The sequence below is a fragment of the Hippopotamus amphibius genome, chromosome 4 (genome assembly GCF_030028045.1).
Source record: "Hippopotamus amphibius kiboko isolate mHipAmp2 chromosome 4, mHipAmp2.hap2, whole genome shotgun sequence".
NCBI lineage: Eukaryota > Metazoa > Chordata > Mammalia > Artiodactyla > Hippopotamidae > Hippopotamus > Hippopotamus amphibius.
The window spans coordinates 148,896,605-148,914,931 of NC_080189.1; the positions used below are offsets into that span (position 1 = coordinate 148,896,605).

At 40.8% G+C, this 18,327-nt stretch overlaps 1 protein-coding gene across 2 annotated transcripts in view; it reads left to right on the forward strand.

The window, feature by feature from the left end:
- The window catches only part of SYT16 (synaptotagmin 16), a 100,833-nt gene that overhangs the window by 62,662 nt on the left and 19,844 nt on the right, over positions 1-18,327 (forward strand). For both annotated transcript variants that reach the window (XM_057733789.1, XM_057733790.1), the window contains 2 exons: positions 9,317-9,529; positions 14,729-14,985. In XM_057733789.1, the coding sequence (XP_057589772.1) occupies positions 9,317-9,529; positions 14,729-14,985 (470 nt within the window). The remainder of the gene's footprint in view (positions 1-9,316; positions 9,530-14,728; positions 14,986-18,327) is intronic.

Consider the following 18,327-nt stretch of genomic DNA (forward strand, 5'->3'; position numbering starts at 1 on the left):
GCAGGGATCGAACTCGTGTGTCCTGCATTGGCAGGCGGATTCTTAACCACTGTGCCACCTAGGAAGGCCCTCTTCTAAAGTTTTAATGGAAAACTTGGGCCGTCTAATAAGCCTCTCTATCTTGGCCAGATTCAAACTCCTAACTCAGTCTCTGCTAAGGTAGGTTTCAGCCAAAATGACTAATCACATTTTTAGCCCTCCAGCTGTTACTTTTTCTAGCTTTCTTGGATTCTTCCCCATTCATTTATAAATAAGTTTTCAGCTAAGTGTTTGAGCTAAGTTCATATGCAGATTTTGGGGCTCCTTCTCTGTGATTCCTTCTTTTCTGAGGTTTCCTTCTTTGTTTCCAGCTGCTCTGATTGCCCTGAATTCTGCCTTTGACACCTCAAGTCAGTAAGGCTTATGATTCCTGCCCCAGTCCTTGATGCCCTGTGTCTCATAGACTTAGGAAGACCTTCAGCAGAAAAGTGGTATAACCATGTATCTCATCCAGTGAAATTTTCTTCTTTAAAAATTTAGATCCCCTCCAGTTTCTGCCTGCTCCTGCTCACTCTCTATGCCTTCAAATAGTTGGTTTATTTTTTTTTCTTGAATTTATAATTGTTATTAGGTTAGTTCAAATCTCTCACTCTGCTGTTGTCATAACTGGAATCCTCACTCTTGTACCTTACTTTTCCCTAGTGTAGTGATCTTTATGTTACTAATTTTAGTAAAATATTTTCTATTTGAGTAACTCATATTTAACTATTACAACTGCCGTCTCTTTGTTCCTATATGAAATGGAGTTGTCAAAACATCTCATACAAGGTGTAGGGTGACAAAACAAGTGTTCACAGGAGAACCAGACTATAATCCTTCCTGCTACTAACTAGCTACTTGACATATAGGTATGTGCCTTAAGTAGTTTCAGCCTTAGTTTCTCTTCTGTAGAATGAGGGAGTTGAGTTATATCATTGTTTTTCAAACTTAAAAAAAAAATGTAAGGACTCTTATTTTTTTCCCAACAGAATCTTATAAAAATATAAACTGTATTAAAGAAAAACAGCCCTGATTGTACAAGGTATATAGCTCAACTTGCTCAGGGCAACCACCCACATTTCCGCTTTTACTGTGGGTGGCATTGAAGTTCTTTTGTGGAAACCTAGACCTCCACAGAGCATAGTCTGAAAAAAATCAAGGCTGATGATTTATAAAAATCTTTTCCTATCCTGCCTGAGTCCAAGAATGTCTGGATTATGCATCTAAAAATGTGGCCATTTTTTTTTGGGAACCTACAGGGGCAGTTGTCACTTTTGATCCTCCCTTCTGCTTTTTCACTTTAACCAACTTCTTGTTTTGTTTTTGTCCTTATCCAACCACCTTAGGCAGACATTTGCTGTGGGTATTTGAGAAACCTTGTATATTAGGGATTCCTGCAATTGTAGCTAAAAGTAGCACCCAGGTACTGCACCACCGAGCACAACCCACCCCCGTCTGTCTCCATGTCCTATCTATAAGATGTGAACAGTACTTCCCTGCACTTAATTGCTCCTATGTGGGTGGGAAGGAATTAATAAGCTTGGATCTGCACTGATAATTTATAAAGTCTTTTTCCATCTGTAAATTAGCAGCAGACAGGCTTAAGAAATTCTCTCTTTCATCACCAGTTGGTGGTTTTGTTGCCTTAAAAGAAACAACAAAACGAGCAGGTGTTGAGCACTGCCCACATCCAGACAGCATTGCCAACTCTTACAGAGCACTCCACCTCTAGGCTTGGAAAAAAGCATAGTGAGGGAAGGAAGGTGATAAAACCCACATTGTCAGCTTAATTTTCTCCTCTTCCAACCCTCGTTTCTTTCATCCTTTCCCTACAACGGTTCTGATGATGAGTTTTCAAGTCAAACCCTGCAAGAATAGACGTTGTTCCCTTTGCATGTAAATATGAGGCTTCCTAGAAGGGTTTCCACATAGGGCACTGCCATGATGAGGAATAATAGTAATAATCATTAACATTTTTAACATATCACATGCAAGGCACATGCTAAGTACCTTTACATGGTTTATCCCATTTAGTCCTCTCAACAACTGTAAGAAATAAGGAATATCAAAATAAGGACACTGAAGTTCAGAAAGATTAAGGAACTTGCTTAGATCTCAAACTAGCAAGCGGAAGATCCCAGATTCAAACTGAGGCAGCTTGACTGCAGATTCTACACTCTTATCCACTCTAGCCTTCACTGATGTTAGATTGACAGGAAGTTTCTGTGGCACTGGGGCCCCATCTTCCTGTCTCTTAATTGTGGAAGATGAAGATGGCATTTCCTCTGTCCTTCCTTACCAGAAAAAAAAATTCACTAAAAATCAGAGGGAGGGATATTCTGATTGCACTGCTGTAGAGACTTGACACTGATGTGTCTACAGATAATTCTCTTTTTCTGTCCAAGGCATGAACTTCCTGCCAACGCAAGAAGCCCACAGTAGCAACACAGTAGTGTGTGAACAGAGGGGTGGAGCTGGATGGCCATGCATCAGAAAGATTGCAGAAGAGTCTGACTTCTCTTGGTGGTAGATACTGAGGTGGTGTCTAAGATCTCTCTACATTCTGTGATCAAGTGAAATAGACGCTCTCAGCATCAAGCTGTATCCACATCCATGGCACTTGTGCAACTTTGTTGTTTTAGCAAACTATTGGATAAAGAGGTGAAGATTTTAATACAAATCTCCACTGTGCTATTTCTCAAGTGTGTCGCTTGAAAGGGGATTGAATTTGGTATTTATATGGTGTTTCAGAAAGTACTATCTTATGTCTGAAATAAGTGCCGGGACCTCCGTTTGTTCCTAGCTTGGTATAACCATGGGCAAATCACTTTGCCTCTTTGGGCTTTGGTTTCTCTTTGTGAAAATGAGGGAATAGATAGATGCTTATGAAAATCCTTTCTAGCCCAACCTGTGTGATTTTGTCTTCTTAGTGACCAAACAGTTGTATAGATTTTGACCTGGATTTTTTAAACTTGAGGCAGCAGATGGCAGAGGAAGGATAATATATCATTAATAATATTGACTTTGGAGCAAAACCACCTGGGTCTGAATCTTGGTTCCACTGCTTATTAACTGTTATGACTGTGGCAAATTACTAACCTCATGGTGCCTTGGTTTCCCCACCCACAGAATGGGGATAATAAAGTACTGATTTCATTGGATTATTGTAAGGAGTAAGCTATCATATGTAAGGTTCTAGAACAGTGCTTGGCACATGATAAATGCTGTATATGGGATTGCTTTTATTGTTATAATAGCACCACTATTGGCTTCTATTTCTGTTCAGTGGTTTTCAGGAGAGATGGCAGGTTTCTTTTTTATTTTTTTTTATTTTATTTTACTTTTTTTAAGGTCTTTATTGAAAAATAATTGCTTTACACTCTTGTACCAGCTTTTGAGGTACACCAAAGTGAATCAGCTGTATTTATACATATATCCGCATATCCTCTCCCTCCCGCGACACCCTCCCACTCTCCCTGTCCTGGCCCTCTAAGGCATCACCCATCATCGAGTTGATCTCCCCTTGTTATACAGCAACTTCCCACTAGCTATCTATTTTACAGTTGGTAGTGTATATATATGTCTATGCTACTCTCTCTCACTTCGTCCCAGCTTCCCCTTCGCGCCCCTCAACCCCTTGTCCTCCAGTCCATTCTCTGCATCTGCATCCTTATTCTTGCCCTGTCACTGGGTTCATCAGTACCATTTTTTTTTTTAAGATGCCATATATATGAGTTAGCATGCAGTATTTGTTTTTCTCTTTCTGGGTTACTTCACTCTGTATGACAGACTCTAGGTCCATCCACCTCATTACATATAGCTCCATTTCATTCCTTTTTATGGCTAATATTCCATTGTATACATATGCCACATCTTCTTTATCCATTCATTTGTTGATGGGCATTTAAGTTGCTTCCATGTCCTGGCTATTGTAAATAGTGCTGCAATGAACATTATGGTACGTGTTTTTTTTTTTTTGGATTATGGTTTTTTCTGGGTATATGCCCAGTAGTGGGATTATTGGATCATATGGTAGTTCTATTTTTAGTTTTTTAAGGAACCTCCAAACTGTTTTCCATAGTGGCTGTACCAACTTACATTCCCACCAACAGTGCAGGAGAGTTCCCTATCCTCCACACCCTCTCCAACATTTATTGTTTCTAGATTTTGTGATGATGGCCATTCTGACTAGTGTGAGGTGATACCTCATTGTGGCTTTGACTTGCATTTCTCTGATGATTCGTGATGTTGAACATCTTTTCATGTGTTTGTTGGCCATCTGTATACCTTCTTTGGAGAAATCTCTATTTAGGTCTTCCGCCCATTTGTGGATTGGGTTATTTGCTTTTTTGGTGCTAAGCTGCATGAGCTGCTTGTATATTTTGGGGATTAATCCTTTGTTCGTTGCTTCGTTGGCAAGTATTTTCTCCCATTCTGAGGGCTGTCTTTTAGTCTTGTTTATGGTTTCTTTTGCTGTGCAAAAGCTTTTAAGTCTCATTAGGTCCCATTTGTTTATTCTTGATTTTATTTCCATTATTCTAGGAGCTGTGTCAAAAAGGATCTTGCTTTGATGTATGTCACCAAGTGTTCTGCCTATGTTTTCCTCTAGGAGTTTTATCGTGTCTGGCCTTACATTTAGGTCTGTAATCCATTTTGAGTTTATTTTTGTATATGTTGTTAGGAAGTGTTCTAATTTCATTCTTTTACATGTAGCTGTCCAATTTTCCCAGCACCACTTATTGAAGAGGCTTTTTCCATTGTATAGTCTTGCCTCCTTTGTCAACGATAAGCTGCCCAATGTGCATGGGTTTATCTCTGAATTCTCTATTCTGTTCCATTGATCTTCCTTTCTATTTCTGTGCCAGTACCATACTGTCTTGATCATTGTGGCCTTGTAGTATAGTTTGAAGTCAGGAAGCCTAATTCCACCAACTCCGTCTTTCCTTCTCAAGATTGCTTTGGCTATTCGGGGTCTTTTGCGTTTCCATACAAATCGTAAGATTTCTTGTTCCAGTTCTGTGAAAAATGCCATTGGTAATTTGATAGGGATTGCATTGAATCTGTAAATTGCTTTGGGTAGTACAGTCATTTTCACAATGTTGATTCTTCCAATCCAAGAACATGGTATATCCCTCCATCTGTTTGTATCGTCTTTGATTTCTTTCATCAGTCTCATAGTTTTCTGCATAGAGTTCTTTTGCCTCCTTAGGCAGGTTTATTCCTAGGTATTTTATTCTTTTTGTTGCAATGGTGAATGGGAGAGTTTCCTTAATTTCTTTCTGTTTTTTCGTTGTTAATGTATAGGAATGCAGGAGATTTCTGCTCATTAATTTTGTATGCTGCTACTTTGCTAAATACATCGATTAGTGCTAGCAGTTTTCTGGTAGAATCTTTAGGGTTTTCTAAGTATAATATCTTGTCACCTGCAAAGAGTGACAATTTTTTGTTTGTTTTAGTTTTGTTTTCATCTCATTTAATCCATGTTTGTTTGTTTTTTTATTTTTTTTTATTTTTTTTGGGGTACACCAAGTTCAATCATCTGTTTTTATACACATATCCCCGTATTCCCTCCCTTCCTTGACTCCCCCCCCCGCTCGAGTCCCCCCCACCCTCCCCACCTCAGTCCTTTAAGGCATCTTCCATCCTCGAGTTGGACTCCCTTTGTTATACAACAACTTCCCACTGACTATCTATTTTACAGTTGGTAGTATATATGTGTCTGTGCTACTCTCTCGCTTCGTCTCAGCTTCCTCTTCACCCCCCGCCCCCTCCCAAACCTCGAGTTCTCTAGTCCATTCTCTGTATCTGCGAAAGAGTGGCAATTTTACTTCTTCTTTTCCAATTTGGATTCCTTGTATTTCATTTTCTTCTCTGATTGCTGTGGCTAAAACTTTCAAAACTATGTTGAATAATAGTGGTGAGAATGGGCACCCTTGTCTTGTTCCTGTTCTTAGAGGGAATGCTTTCAGTTTTTCACCATTTAGAACCATGTTGGCTTTTGGTTTGTCATATATGGTTTTTATTATGTTGAGGTAATTTCCTTCTATGCCCATTTTCTGGAGAGTTTTTATCATAAATGGATGTTGAATTTTGTCAAAAGCTTTTTCTGAATCTATTGAGGTTTCTTTTTTAGACAGAGAATTCCCCGAGGTCCTTGGGGACTGAGGCTTAGAATAGCATGTGCAGTTGCATTTATAATCCCACAAGGAGCAATGTGCCAGTTATACTGCAGCCTGAGCACATTCACTACTACATGGACTGACTCCAGTTTCCACTGCTCTTCTCTTCTCACAAAGGAAGCAACCTCCTGGCAGATTTCATGGTGGAAATGGCAGAATCCCCTCTCACTTCACTCTGAAAAGTAAGGGAGGTATGGCTCTGGTGTCCTAATGCCATGATGTCTGATGATACGTGAGGTCACTAAGAACAGAGGTTCTGTGTTCAAGTTCCAGCTTTGTTACTTTGCTAACCTTGTTGCCTAGGACAAGTTACTTAACCTCTCTGTGCCCCTGTTTCCTGTCTCTAAAGTGAGAATAATAATCATCATCCTCACTTCATGGTATTGCTGTGCTGATTAAATGGGATATCATATGTGAAGTCCCCAGAAGGTGCCTGGCATATAGTATATGCTTAGGAAGTGGGAACCATCATAATTACTGTTATGATTATTATATCGAGTGAGCAGAATCTCTGCTCTGTGGATGATCAGTGACACAGTGGAAAAAAAATCAAGGACTGCATACTGGTAAATTAATGAATTCTACTTCATGATTTTATACATGAGGAAATACCCATGGACTAACTCACTTAATTTGAAATTGATGACTTTTGACTATTTAAAATTTTAAAATCTGGCCTAATAATACAAATGGATGGATTCTCAGAGTTGGAAAAATTGCACGTGGATGTCTAATCCAACCACTTCTCCAGTGCATATATCCCCCTGACTACCTCCTAGGTGCTTAGCTGGTCCTATACTCTAAAGGGAGAGAGTTTAGTTTTGGTCCTGTTGGTCTCTGGCTCTCTTCCATATATGATGGTCCATCTCATGCCAGAGTGCTGTGCCCAGGACATTGAGACTATCCATTGTCATGGGATTCTGTTGGAACAGTAATGGAATCTCTTAACACTTAGCTTTTCAGGTCCTACTGTGGGGCTGGTCATGGCCAACTATAGAATTGAGTGAGCTGAAAACAATATGCTCTTAAGTTCCTGGATCAGCCACTCCATAAAAGAGAGAAACAGATTGAATGTTGATGCCTGTTGGGTAGAAAGTTTGGAGTTGGAGAATTTAGATCTAGAAAAGACCTGGGAAATTATCCAGATACTAAAAGTGATCCACAGATAAGAAACAGGGTAGGAGAGGTTAAGAGATTTGGCCACATAGACTCAGCTAGCTAATGTGAGCACACGGAATAAGAGTTCTTTCTGCCACCTCTCTCCCATTCTCCAGCAGAGTAATTAGAAATGTAGTCTCTAGAGATAGGCTGGCTTGGTTCAAATCTTGATTCTACTCCTTCCTGGAAGTATGATCTTCAGCCAGTTGTAGACTTTTCTCTGCCTCAGTTTTCATACTTGGAAAATGGGAGAAATAATAGGGGCCTTGTGTGGATTAGATGAGATATGTGTGAGGCACTTAGGACAGCCCCTGGCACATGAAAAACATTCAGTGTTTGCTATAATAACTAATTTCCAAAGAGCTTCAGGAAAATCAACTCTTAAGCCTCAGAATAAATGCTCTGGGCAGGCTGGTGTTTAAAGTATTTCTCTCACTTAAAATATGGCTTTTTAATTTCTTCCTAGCCTCTGATTCAAAAGTGATCTTCAGGACCCATATGTAAATTAACAACCATATCCTTCCCTGGAACCACTGTGTGACTTGGATGGAAGGAGGAACTCTTTAAAAAATAATTCCCCGTTATTTATCGTTTCCCATTCCCATTCAGCATATATTTACAGAGTAGTGCCTGGCACAGAGATAGTGCCTGGAGGGATGCAAAGGTGGGCAGTCCGATGTGCCCCTTACCCTCAGGGTGTGTACAGGTTGTAGGTGGGATGGTTAGTGATTAAATAGGTAATTCTGCAACAACACTGGAGGGAGCACTGACACGGCAGGACAGAGAGTGATTTTACAGCATGTGGAAGGAGCCTTAAATCCCTAAACTTGATTTAAGGAGTCATGGAAGGACTCTCTGGAAGAAATGAGGTCTACGCCGAGCCTGAATGGTGAGCTAGATTCTTGACTAGTCTAGATGGGGCTGGAAGAAAGTGTTCCAGGCCCAGGCACAGGGAACCATGTGTGAGCGTTGGGGAGACAGGAGTGCTCAGGCTGGGGAGAATACACTGTATTCACTAACCTATTTAACATTTAATAAGTGTGTATTAATGTTTACTATGCAGCAGGCATTGTTTTACATATTACAGAGATATCCGTTGACAAAACAGGTGATGTCTTTATTCTCATGGAAGTTATGTGGGAGAAGAAAGAAAGGTAAGTGCTGGGAAAAGAACTGCTTAAGGTAGGACGATCAGGGAAGTGTTTAGGATGAAGTGACAGTCAAGGTGAGACCTCAATAGTGAGAGGAGCCAGCCAGGTAAACACCTGGGGGAGAGAGGGTTTCAAGCAGAAAGAACAGAGGCAAGGGCAGGAATGGTCAAGGCCTGCTGGAGAAACAGAGGATGGACCAGTATGCTGGGGCAGGGAAAGTGGTATGAATAATTTAAGGGTGTTTGAGTTGAGAAAGGCATTTCTAGTATAAACTCATTATTTGTTTATTAATTTTTTAAACCCATATGATGTGGTGTCACCTTTCAAAACTGGAAGCTTTTGGATAATCTCAAGTTGCTAATGTCTCTTCTCTGAGGTGGGGCTTGGCTCTGTGTATTTTGATAACAGAGATGAGTCAAAGAGCGTATTTGCCGTCATCATTGACTAGAACCACACATAAGGCACATGCGCAGATTGCTGTCCTGATCCCAATCGTGAGCACATGCCAGCAACACAGCAACTCCGCAGGATGCCCAGCTCAACAAGAGGGCTCATTATATTAGTTAGGGATGTCCCAGTGGTTTCTCTTGGTTCTAGCTGTGTACTTCTAATTACCCTCCTGAGCTTTCTTTTCCTGTTTCATTCCTTTGGACTCAAATTTGTGTTTCAAAAGTGCTTTAAATTCTTTCTAGCCAGCTTTGGCCTGCTTTGATCCAGACTGATGGGCCCTGTTCTTCTGTTTCTCTGGATTATCTATCTCTCTTTTCATGTGGACCCCGTAGGCGACTCATGGCTCCTGTTTGCTTCTAGTTAACAGCTTTGGAGATGATGGGGGGCTGTCCACATCTTCTGACAGTGATGAGGAGGTCATCAAACAATTTGAGATTTCTGTGTCCGGGTCCCAGAGTTTCCGATCAGGAGCATCTGAGGAAGGAAAGCAGACAGGATTGAAGCATAAACCAAAACCCAGCCAGTGGCTCTCCACCCACGAAGAGGACAACACAGAAGTGTCTGCCTGCAAAGGTATTCTTTGCATCAAACCTTTCCTTTATCTAGACCAGGGATATCTAATGGTAAGAATGTGTTTGAGTCACTGCACTTGCATCTGAGAGTCTAGAGAAGAAAAAGAAAAATAGGGTAGGACCTAGAGGCTGGGACAAGGCAAAAGGGCTGCTTCAAACCTCACAAGGAGCCTCATGTAGGAGGAAAGGATCAGAATGCCAAAGTCTTGAGCCCGACTTGTGGGATCCCTCCCTTCCTTGTAGGTTACTGTTTTGTACATTTTGAACACTAATGACTATAACGGTGTTCATCAAGCTCTATAAAATCTTGTTCCCTCCTGACAAGGACAAAAATTTTACATACTTGTCTGCTGACATTGCACTTCTGTGCCTTTCCTCCATTTGGAAATGTGGAGTCTATTTTCCATATATCTGTGTAACCTCATATTTTTGAAGCCTTACTTTGAATAGGTTGTATTATTAAAACAATAGGTGTGTTTTATCTTCCAAATAAAAATATCTGTTATAATAATATTGAATAACCGTTTTCAAACAACACATGCCCGGCACACTCTCCCTCATTCCCTGTAGTTACTGGACCCCAGCCAGTGTGAGAATTCCTGGGTAAAAGCAGGTCTCATGCCAGCTTCCATCTTCGTAGTAAGTTTACCTTTCACAAAGGGAGAGGGGGACACTCAGAGGTGGGGTGAGCACAGCCTGTGACTGTGGGTAGGCCTTGTCAAGGGTCCTTCTCCTTCCCTACCATGCACACAAAAGAACCTGGGAAAAGAATAGTACAATATTTCTTAGTGATTTTCCCCAGCTTTCTCTCTGACTCCTTTATGCCCAGAACCCTGAGCAGGCACAGGACATTGGACCAGGGAAGGGTTTGTGAAGTGTATTTGGTAAAAAGCCAGAGAAAATGTCATACCATCCACTGTAGTGACCTGGTGTAAATGACCTGGATTCTCTAATCTTTTCCTTCTTTCCTTTGGGCCTGTGGTCTGTCCAGGCAATAGGGGCATAGTTAACCTTCCTTGTTTCTCAACACTTAGTAGTAGAAAGATGAAAAGGAGCACAAAGAGTTGAAGGAAGATAACAGAAGAAATTTCCAATTTGGTGATGTGGACGAGGCGGGCAGGAAAAGAACAAAGGGGAAAAAAAGGAAAATTAACAAAAAGAACCCTATTTTTCAACAGAAATATAATAATTTGCTGACCATCATGTAATTTTACTTATTGACATGGGCTGACGTAACCTTTTATTGCTCTTCTTTTTAGCCCCAAGTAACCTAGGAGATAAACACCCCATGCAACCAAAGCATAGTAGCAGTAGCTAATGGCCCTCTGTCATCTCCTCACCTCCTCTCCTATTTTCTCTTTCTCTGCTGTTACATCACAGCATTCCTCTCTCTCCACTGAGCAGGCAAATGTTAGCTAATGAAAGTTAATAGCAGTTGATCCCCTACGAGTAGCTTGTTTAATTCTAAAGCTAATGGCCCCATTTCCCAGAAGCCCGCGTGTCTAGATTTTGATTTATACAAACGGCCGCTGTTCTGAGAGTTCTGACAAACACTCTAGACCTCACCCTTCCTGGAATTAGCAACAACTTTTGTCATAACTAGTGTGTTTCTGAATTTTTTGATAGATGGTGATAGAAAGGCTAAATTTTTCTCTACTAGAGGGAGGAAAAAGTCCACTACATTAAATGAACTACCTGTAGATTTTGAAGAAAATCAGCAGGATTTTCATAGGAATGATTAACTGTGTGCTAAATTTTATGTTATCAAATGCCATAGAGATGTTAATATAATTTTTATTGCATGAGTTTTTTTTCTGTGTCCTTTCTTTTTGTTCATCTTTAGATCAGTGAATTTGTGCCAGCAATAAAGAGAAGATTAAGCATGAACCCCAGAGGGGATTTTTTGGGTGCCTATTCTCTATCTATTTAGCTATTTTTCCCTCTGCCTTAAACATGATTTTCTAAGATCAAATTTAATTGTAGACAATTCTTTCACTTAAAAAATGCATTCGAAACATTGGACCAGTGAAATTTCAAGGTCCAAACCCACGTAAAACCATCTTCACATTCCAGGAAAGTTCTCTCCTGTCTCTCTTCTCTCTTGTCTCACATATCTGATTCAGTGTTATTGTGCATTAATTGTCATTGTATTCCTGAAATGTCAAAGAGGGTTTGGGCAAAGTGATCTGAATCAGAAGCTGTACACGAGGTCTTTACACATGAAAGGTGGGGCTGCAGAATAATAGCCTACTTACTGGGCTTTTTGTTTGTTTGTTTGTAGCAAAGCCTTATTTTTGCTGTGAAATATTTAGTTCTTAGGATGTTTCATAGAAGCTAGTCATTACCTTCCCCGTGTCATTTAAAACAGGTCAATTATCCCCAGAGTCTGTGTTCACTTTTATTTGGGATAGTGTATCAAGCAAGATTTTATAGATACCAAGGGGATTTCAGGGTGATATATATATATATATATATATCTGGAGATTTATTGCGAAGAAGTGGCCTATGCGATGGTGGGGGCTGTGTAGGCCACTGGAATACACAGGTCTGAAATTCACAGGACAGCCTGCTGGGAAGGATAGGCTGAAACTCTTGGGAATGAGCTAAAGCTCATAGATGAAATTGCTTCTCCTCCAGGGATGCCTCAGTTCTCCCCTTAAGGCCTCTCAATGGACTGATGATGTACTATAATCCCCTCTACTGAAAGTCAACTGCTTAAGGGCTTTAATTACACCTACAAAATGCCTTCACAGCAACTCCTAAATCAGCGTTTGATCAAATAATTGAGGCCTGTAGCCAAGTTGACACATAAAACTGACCATCACAGGTGGTAAGCAAAAGTATTGGTATATGGGTGATGGAGGGAGGGGTCTGGAAATAGAAAGAAAGTAATTGGGTAATAGGTTTACACTCCATCAAAATAGGATATGGACTAAAAAAGTTCCTCTGCTAAAATAAATATGGTTGACGTGACACAATTATGCCCTATAATTTCTAAGAAGCCAGGATACATTTCTCGACAATAGGCAATTACTTTTCTGTGTGTGTTTAAGGTTACATGACCTTCTTTAATTGAAAGCATGGGAAGACTGCTTTATGTAACAGTGAATCACCTTTCCCCTTCCCCCTCCTTGCAACTTGACTTGTCCCCCAGCTTTGCCTTTCTAATTCATTCCTTGCTTGTCTGTCAAAGAAAATGGTTTGTTACATTAATATAGTTCTTATGTTTTTCAGTTATGAATAGCTTTTCAAGGTTTTAATGTAGCTGTTGAAAATTCCCTTATTACTGATCTAAGTATTATCACCGTAGGAGTTGAAGTCATGAGACAATTTTATGGGGGTAATTTCCTGGCAAAGTTAGATTTTGTGCTGAGATCCTGCTGGGTGCTACACACGTTGATGGATGACCCACTGTTTAATAGGACATTTTAGTGTTCGTGTATGTGAAGAACGGATGGGCTAATTAGAGCCTGAGAAGAAAATTCTGCTTTGTGTTATAGGGCTTTTGTATATGAAATATCCCTTGTTCTGTCATTTTCTGTGTCCTTTTTAAAGTGTGTGTGCCAAATAACCGAAAGTATGAAATAAGGATGTTAGGTGTCCTATGAGAGAGTTTCCAAGAGGCCTAAAGTGAATTATTAAGAATAACAAGGCAGATGGGGAATTTCTCAATGGCTTGCCATGGTTTGGCAAAATCCCAAGTCAGGCGTCTGAAGTTGTGCCCTGAAAACCACTACTTCCCAAAGATGTTTTTATATGGTCTGCGTAGGGTGATAATATATTTTAAAATTTGGGTATTTGTTGTATGTGGGTCATATATTGTCTCCTAAACCACTGTCACCACCACTCCATATTGCTGTACACCTGGCTGTTTCAAATATATATATTTTTTTATCTTGCTAGCATTTAAAGTTATTTGAGATTTAGTAAAACCCATTGGTGGATAAAGACGATGCAGTATACGGATGTGACTTAGCGCCTTCAAGGACGTTATGTTTTAGCTCAGATTTTAAGACCAACGGTGGGAGCAGTTGCTATCATATAGTGTATAAATAAGAGCTGAATTTACCTATATCTACTTTGTTATCGTCACTAATCCTGTCTCTATGTCTAATTTTCTATCATCCTGGGATGGGATCTACTGGAGAAGAGTAGAGGCTGAATAGATAAGACATCCTTGGCTACTTTCTGGATGTGGGAGGCAAGTTCGGGTGAAAGCTGTTGCTTAGGAAGACCTGTCAGTTTTTCCATATGATCCGAGGGTAACCTGGACATTGAGAAGAGGGAGATGAACAGGGTGAGGGAATGCTGAGAGAGAATGTCATTAAGTTTGAGAAAGACGCTGAGCCTGAAGGAGTCAGGGAAGATTCAGGAGTTGTTGGGACTTTGGGTGGACAGGAAGCGAAGGACAGGAGGGAGGGCTTGAGGGCTGCTGTGAAGAAAAATACACAACTAGCATTTTCATGGGCCTGTGAGACCACAGGTGTCTGTGAGTTGGGTGGTGGTAGCAAATGGGGTTTGCTGGGTTGGATGTAGCCAGACAAGTAAGCAAGGCTAATATTTATGGAAGGGCTGGTGGTTGCCAGGCAGATATTATTTCATGTGTCCACAGTGACTCTCTGGTGGCTTTTATAGATAAGGAAACAAAGGTTAAGAGAGTTCAAATGTTACTCAAGTTCTTAATGCAGAGCTAGGCTTTAAACCCAGATCATCTGAATCCAAGTCCAGTGTTCTTTCCATGGATCGAGCAGAGAACTTTTTACTTGAGAGAAGCACTGAAGCCTTTTGAGCAGAGGATGATATGGTGAACGTGGAAGAGAGACAGAAGAGTGGTAAAGCCAGGAGAACATATGATGTCCATAGCCGATTATTATTCTTGCTTTCTAGATCCATCCCAAAAGTCTTGTGGTCGTTAGCTCCAACCAAATGCTAATGTGTTGATTTTATCCTTCTAACATAATACACATCCTTTATACTCATATTATTATAGAGCATTAAACCTTCTTGTACCCTACATAATGAGCTAATGGGTGTTGATTACACGGGCCACCATATAGATGAAAGTATGTTTCTGTAGGTGTTATTTAGTGAGTTTTGTCTTTGCAGACTTGATTGGTATAGTTGCCACTGCTCGTTTTCTCTAGACAAAAAGGTGAAATGTGATAATACATTAGAAAGAGTTTCCTTTTTGCAAGTTTAGGTTTGGATGGAGCCAGCCAACTGACTTCTTCTGAGAATCCTTCTTATGGTGAAGATGAGCCCAACTCTGCCCACTCACAATCCCCTTGTGAGGTGGGGGACACCAGGCATCATGGCACATCTCCTCAAGAGACCAGCGTGGTCCACAGCCTCAGCCGGCAGTCCACAGAGGGCAGCTTGGCGATGGAGACAGCTTTTAATAACCGGGGATTTGAAGATTCTTATGCCACTGACAGCTCTTCTGTGTGGAGTCCAGAGGCAAGTTGTTTGTTTTCTATTTTTTCCTTGTGTTAGTGTTGTGTGCTCTCTGGTTAATCGTTCTCCTACCCCTCCCCTCCCCTGCTCCCTTCCCCTCTTCCTATTTCTCTCCACCCTTCTCCCCTCCTCCATCCCTCAAGAAAAAACTTCAAAAAGGAAGCATTGCTTTGAAAAACAAACACCTAAAGAGCCTTTAATGGAAATATGTTTTTTGTTCAGATGACCAACTTCCAGCCCCGATGTGTGCCGATAAAAGGACCATATATAAATGGATCTATCTATCTATTATTAGAAAAATAAAAAGAAGCATGGTGGCAGAATGAACCCAGCAACAATCAGACTTCGTTTTTTATATAAAGGAGTTTTTAGTTCTTTAGGGAGCCTGGATTATTTCCTTCATGGTTTCAATTGAATAGAGTCTATTTCTATTTACACCAAATCTTGAGTTATGGTTCTTTGAATATGAGAATTATTTGAAAATGAAACTAAAATACAATGGCCCTGCAAATGAAATTATACAAGATATTCTGATGAAGCTCTTGCAGTATGAGCATACTTGTTAGCTCTGAATTGAATTGTAGATTTAGGAGATGGCATTAGTCTGTCACAACCCTCTGGCCATTGACTTTGCTTTCTGGATAAATCTCTGATAAAAGATGCGTCATCTAAATTTCTTTTTCAATTGAAACTTACTCCCGAATATGCCTAAACATATGCCAGAAGTATGACTGGAGGTGATGATTTTAGAAACTGCCACTTTTGAGCAATTACTGTGTGTCAGGCGCCGTGATAAGGTTTTACAAACATTGTTTTATCTTACAGGCACTTATGGTTATTCTTTATTAGCTAGACCCCTCTTATTATGATTCTGTGACATTAAGAGATATTCAATAATGGTGTCTAATACCTACTTTGAAATGAATTTTGATGAAATAAGTCGTGTAACTATATAAAACTTTAATTTGTGAAAATGGAGGAAGGGGAAGGGCAGATGGATTTTGTTAGCATCAGCCTGACTGAGAAAATAAACAGGACGAATCTCTTATTAGGAACTGGACTGTCATAAACACCAAATGCTCATCAAGGAGAAGAAAAGACATCACAGAGAGCTATGTTTCAAAGCCTGACCGCTGAGGCTCTGGGGCACGCAGAGAGAGCACAAGGAGATGGCACAGGTGCCTGTGTGCCCGGGTGTTGTGTTACTGCTGAGGACCGGGGATGGCAACTCAGATACGTGGTTTGTGTCTGGGTGAAAGCAAACTTTCATATAGAGACCGTCAACGCTATCAACCTTATACATTTTGTAAAAAAAATTCTGCTTCCCTACTGGTTTACTGCCAAGAGTCATATCAAATCCCACACACTAACATTTAACATTTAAAAATACTATTCTTTTTGGCTCTCTAACCACAGAAACAAAACAAAACTGTTTACCTGCCTGTTGGCAGTCTGTCCCCTTGATAACTGTACCATTAGGCTTGGAATTGCTTTTTCCAGGTAACCTCCCACTTGCCTGCCTCACGGAGCTTTAATAGAAGTCTTGGCATTGAGGGCACTAAATGTTCTCAGATTCCCAAAATACCCAGACATCTCTGTGTGCTCCATTCAACCTCCTATCTATTTTGAGACAAAAACTGTAATTTGGTGCTCCTACAGCAGAACCTCAGATGCAGCTCGGAGGCAGTTCCTGTAAATGCCTGCTTTGCAGGCTTAGCTTGCCTTTTAAGAATTGATTTATTTGCCTCTTAGCTGTATTAAGAAGCCTGTCTTCCCCTGTGTATCTGGCATCGGGAACACACTGTGGGTCTGTTTACTTTGGGCCACACAGATGACATCAACACTATCTTGCTAAAACAGAAAGGCTTTCGGTTTGATAGAAAATCTTTAAATCTTCATGGGTTTTGACAACGTGGCACAAGTATTCCCATCTTAAAGAAAAACCCAGGATACGAGAGCTACGAGAATCATTTATTTTGCTGCCTCTGAAAGAAACCAGTCATGCAGTGTGACTACCTGTTAGGCTGATGGTTTGGCAAACACTGCTCTTCTCTGCTGGAAAAGGCCATCGACTTTTTCCTGCAGACCCAAGGTGTGGCAGGGAAGACGATGGGAGGGTGGCTGGTGATTTTGAGTGCACAGGGAGGCGACTGTCCCACTTTTCATCTCCGCTTTCCACTGATTAACTGATTGGCCTTGAGAAGTTAATTAAAATCTGCCAAATGGGGATAAAAATGAAGAGATTTTTACCTTGCAGGAAGGTCAGATGGATTAGTGGTATTAACAGTACCCACATGAGGAGCGCCTTTAGTTGCCTGGTGATAGGTAGAGTGTGTTGAAATAATTAATTGCTATGAAAATATCAGCCTTCACAAATCTTGGTCTCAGATCCATCCAGGAAGGGGCCACAAAGCCCAGTTTTCATGGACCACAGCTTGGATTATCCCCTTCCAGAGCCTGGCCATTGCCTGGAGCTCTGTCTGATTCAAGGTTTGTAGGACAGTTATTTCAGACCCTTCCCCAGGACCTCAGCACAAAGCTGCAGATGGAGTGAGAATTTATCTGAACAGAGAGCCGGATAGATAAGTGGGGAGATACTCTTTAACTAGGATATTTTAACCTTGACATTGTAGTTGATGATGAAACTAGGAACTGTTCGCTAATATCAAGGGCAGGGGCCTAAAAGGATGTGAAATTCAAAGCACGATGTGTTTCCAACTCCCATCTTATTCCCTCTTCATCTCACTCACTTACTATACGTATAAATAGGTAGGGTGAAAGGTTTGTGGGGGAAGAAGGTAGACATCATGGTGTCACTAAGGTTTGGGACTTTGAGCATTAATCCTGGCAAATTGTGGGTAATTCTGGCTGGGCATGTGATGCTGGGGGCAAGGAGTAAGTTATTTAGCCTTTCTAAGCCTTAGTTTCTTCCCCTATAAAATGAAGATATTGAAATACCCACCTCATTAGGTTAATACGCATATTTTAAAAAATGATGTTTCTTAGCTGGCTTTCCCGAAAGCAGAGCCTACTTTGTGGACATGCAATCCCAGGGGACAAGAGTGAGGGACAAGGAAAGTGAGGCAGGGAAGGGAGAACCAGTAGGAGAATGTGTAATCCAGTTGGCTACCACACATTGTGACTCATGGCTTGATCTTGGGGAACCATACTCTAAGAAGCTGTATAAACGAGTCTCAGGACATCTGTCCAAGGGGAGATACATTTACTATGGGGTGTTAACCACCCCCACACTCTGGACTTTATATACATGAGTGCCAAGCAGGATTCTGTAACTTTCCAAGCCTTGACATCAGCAGAGAGGCCTGTGGTGGGTATTGAGAGTTG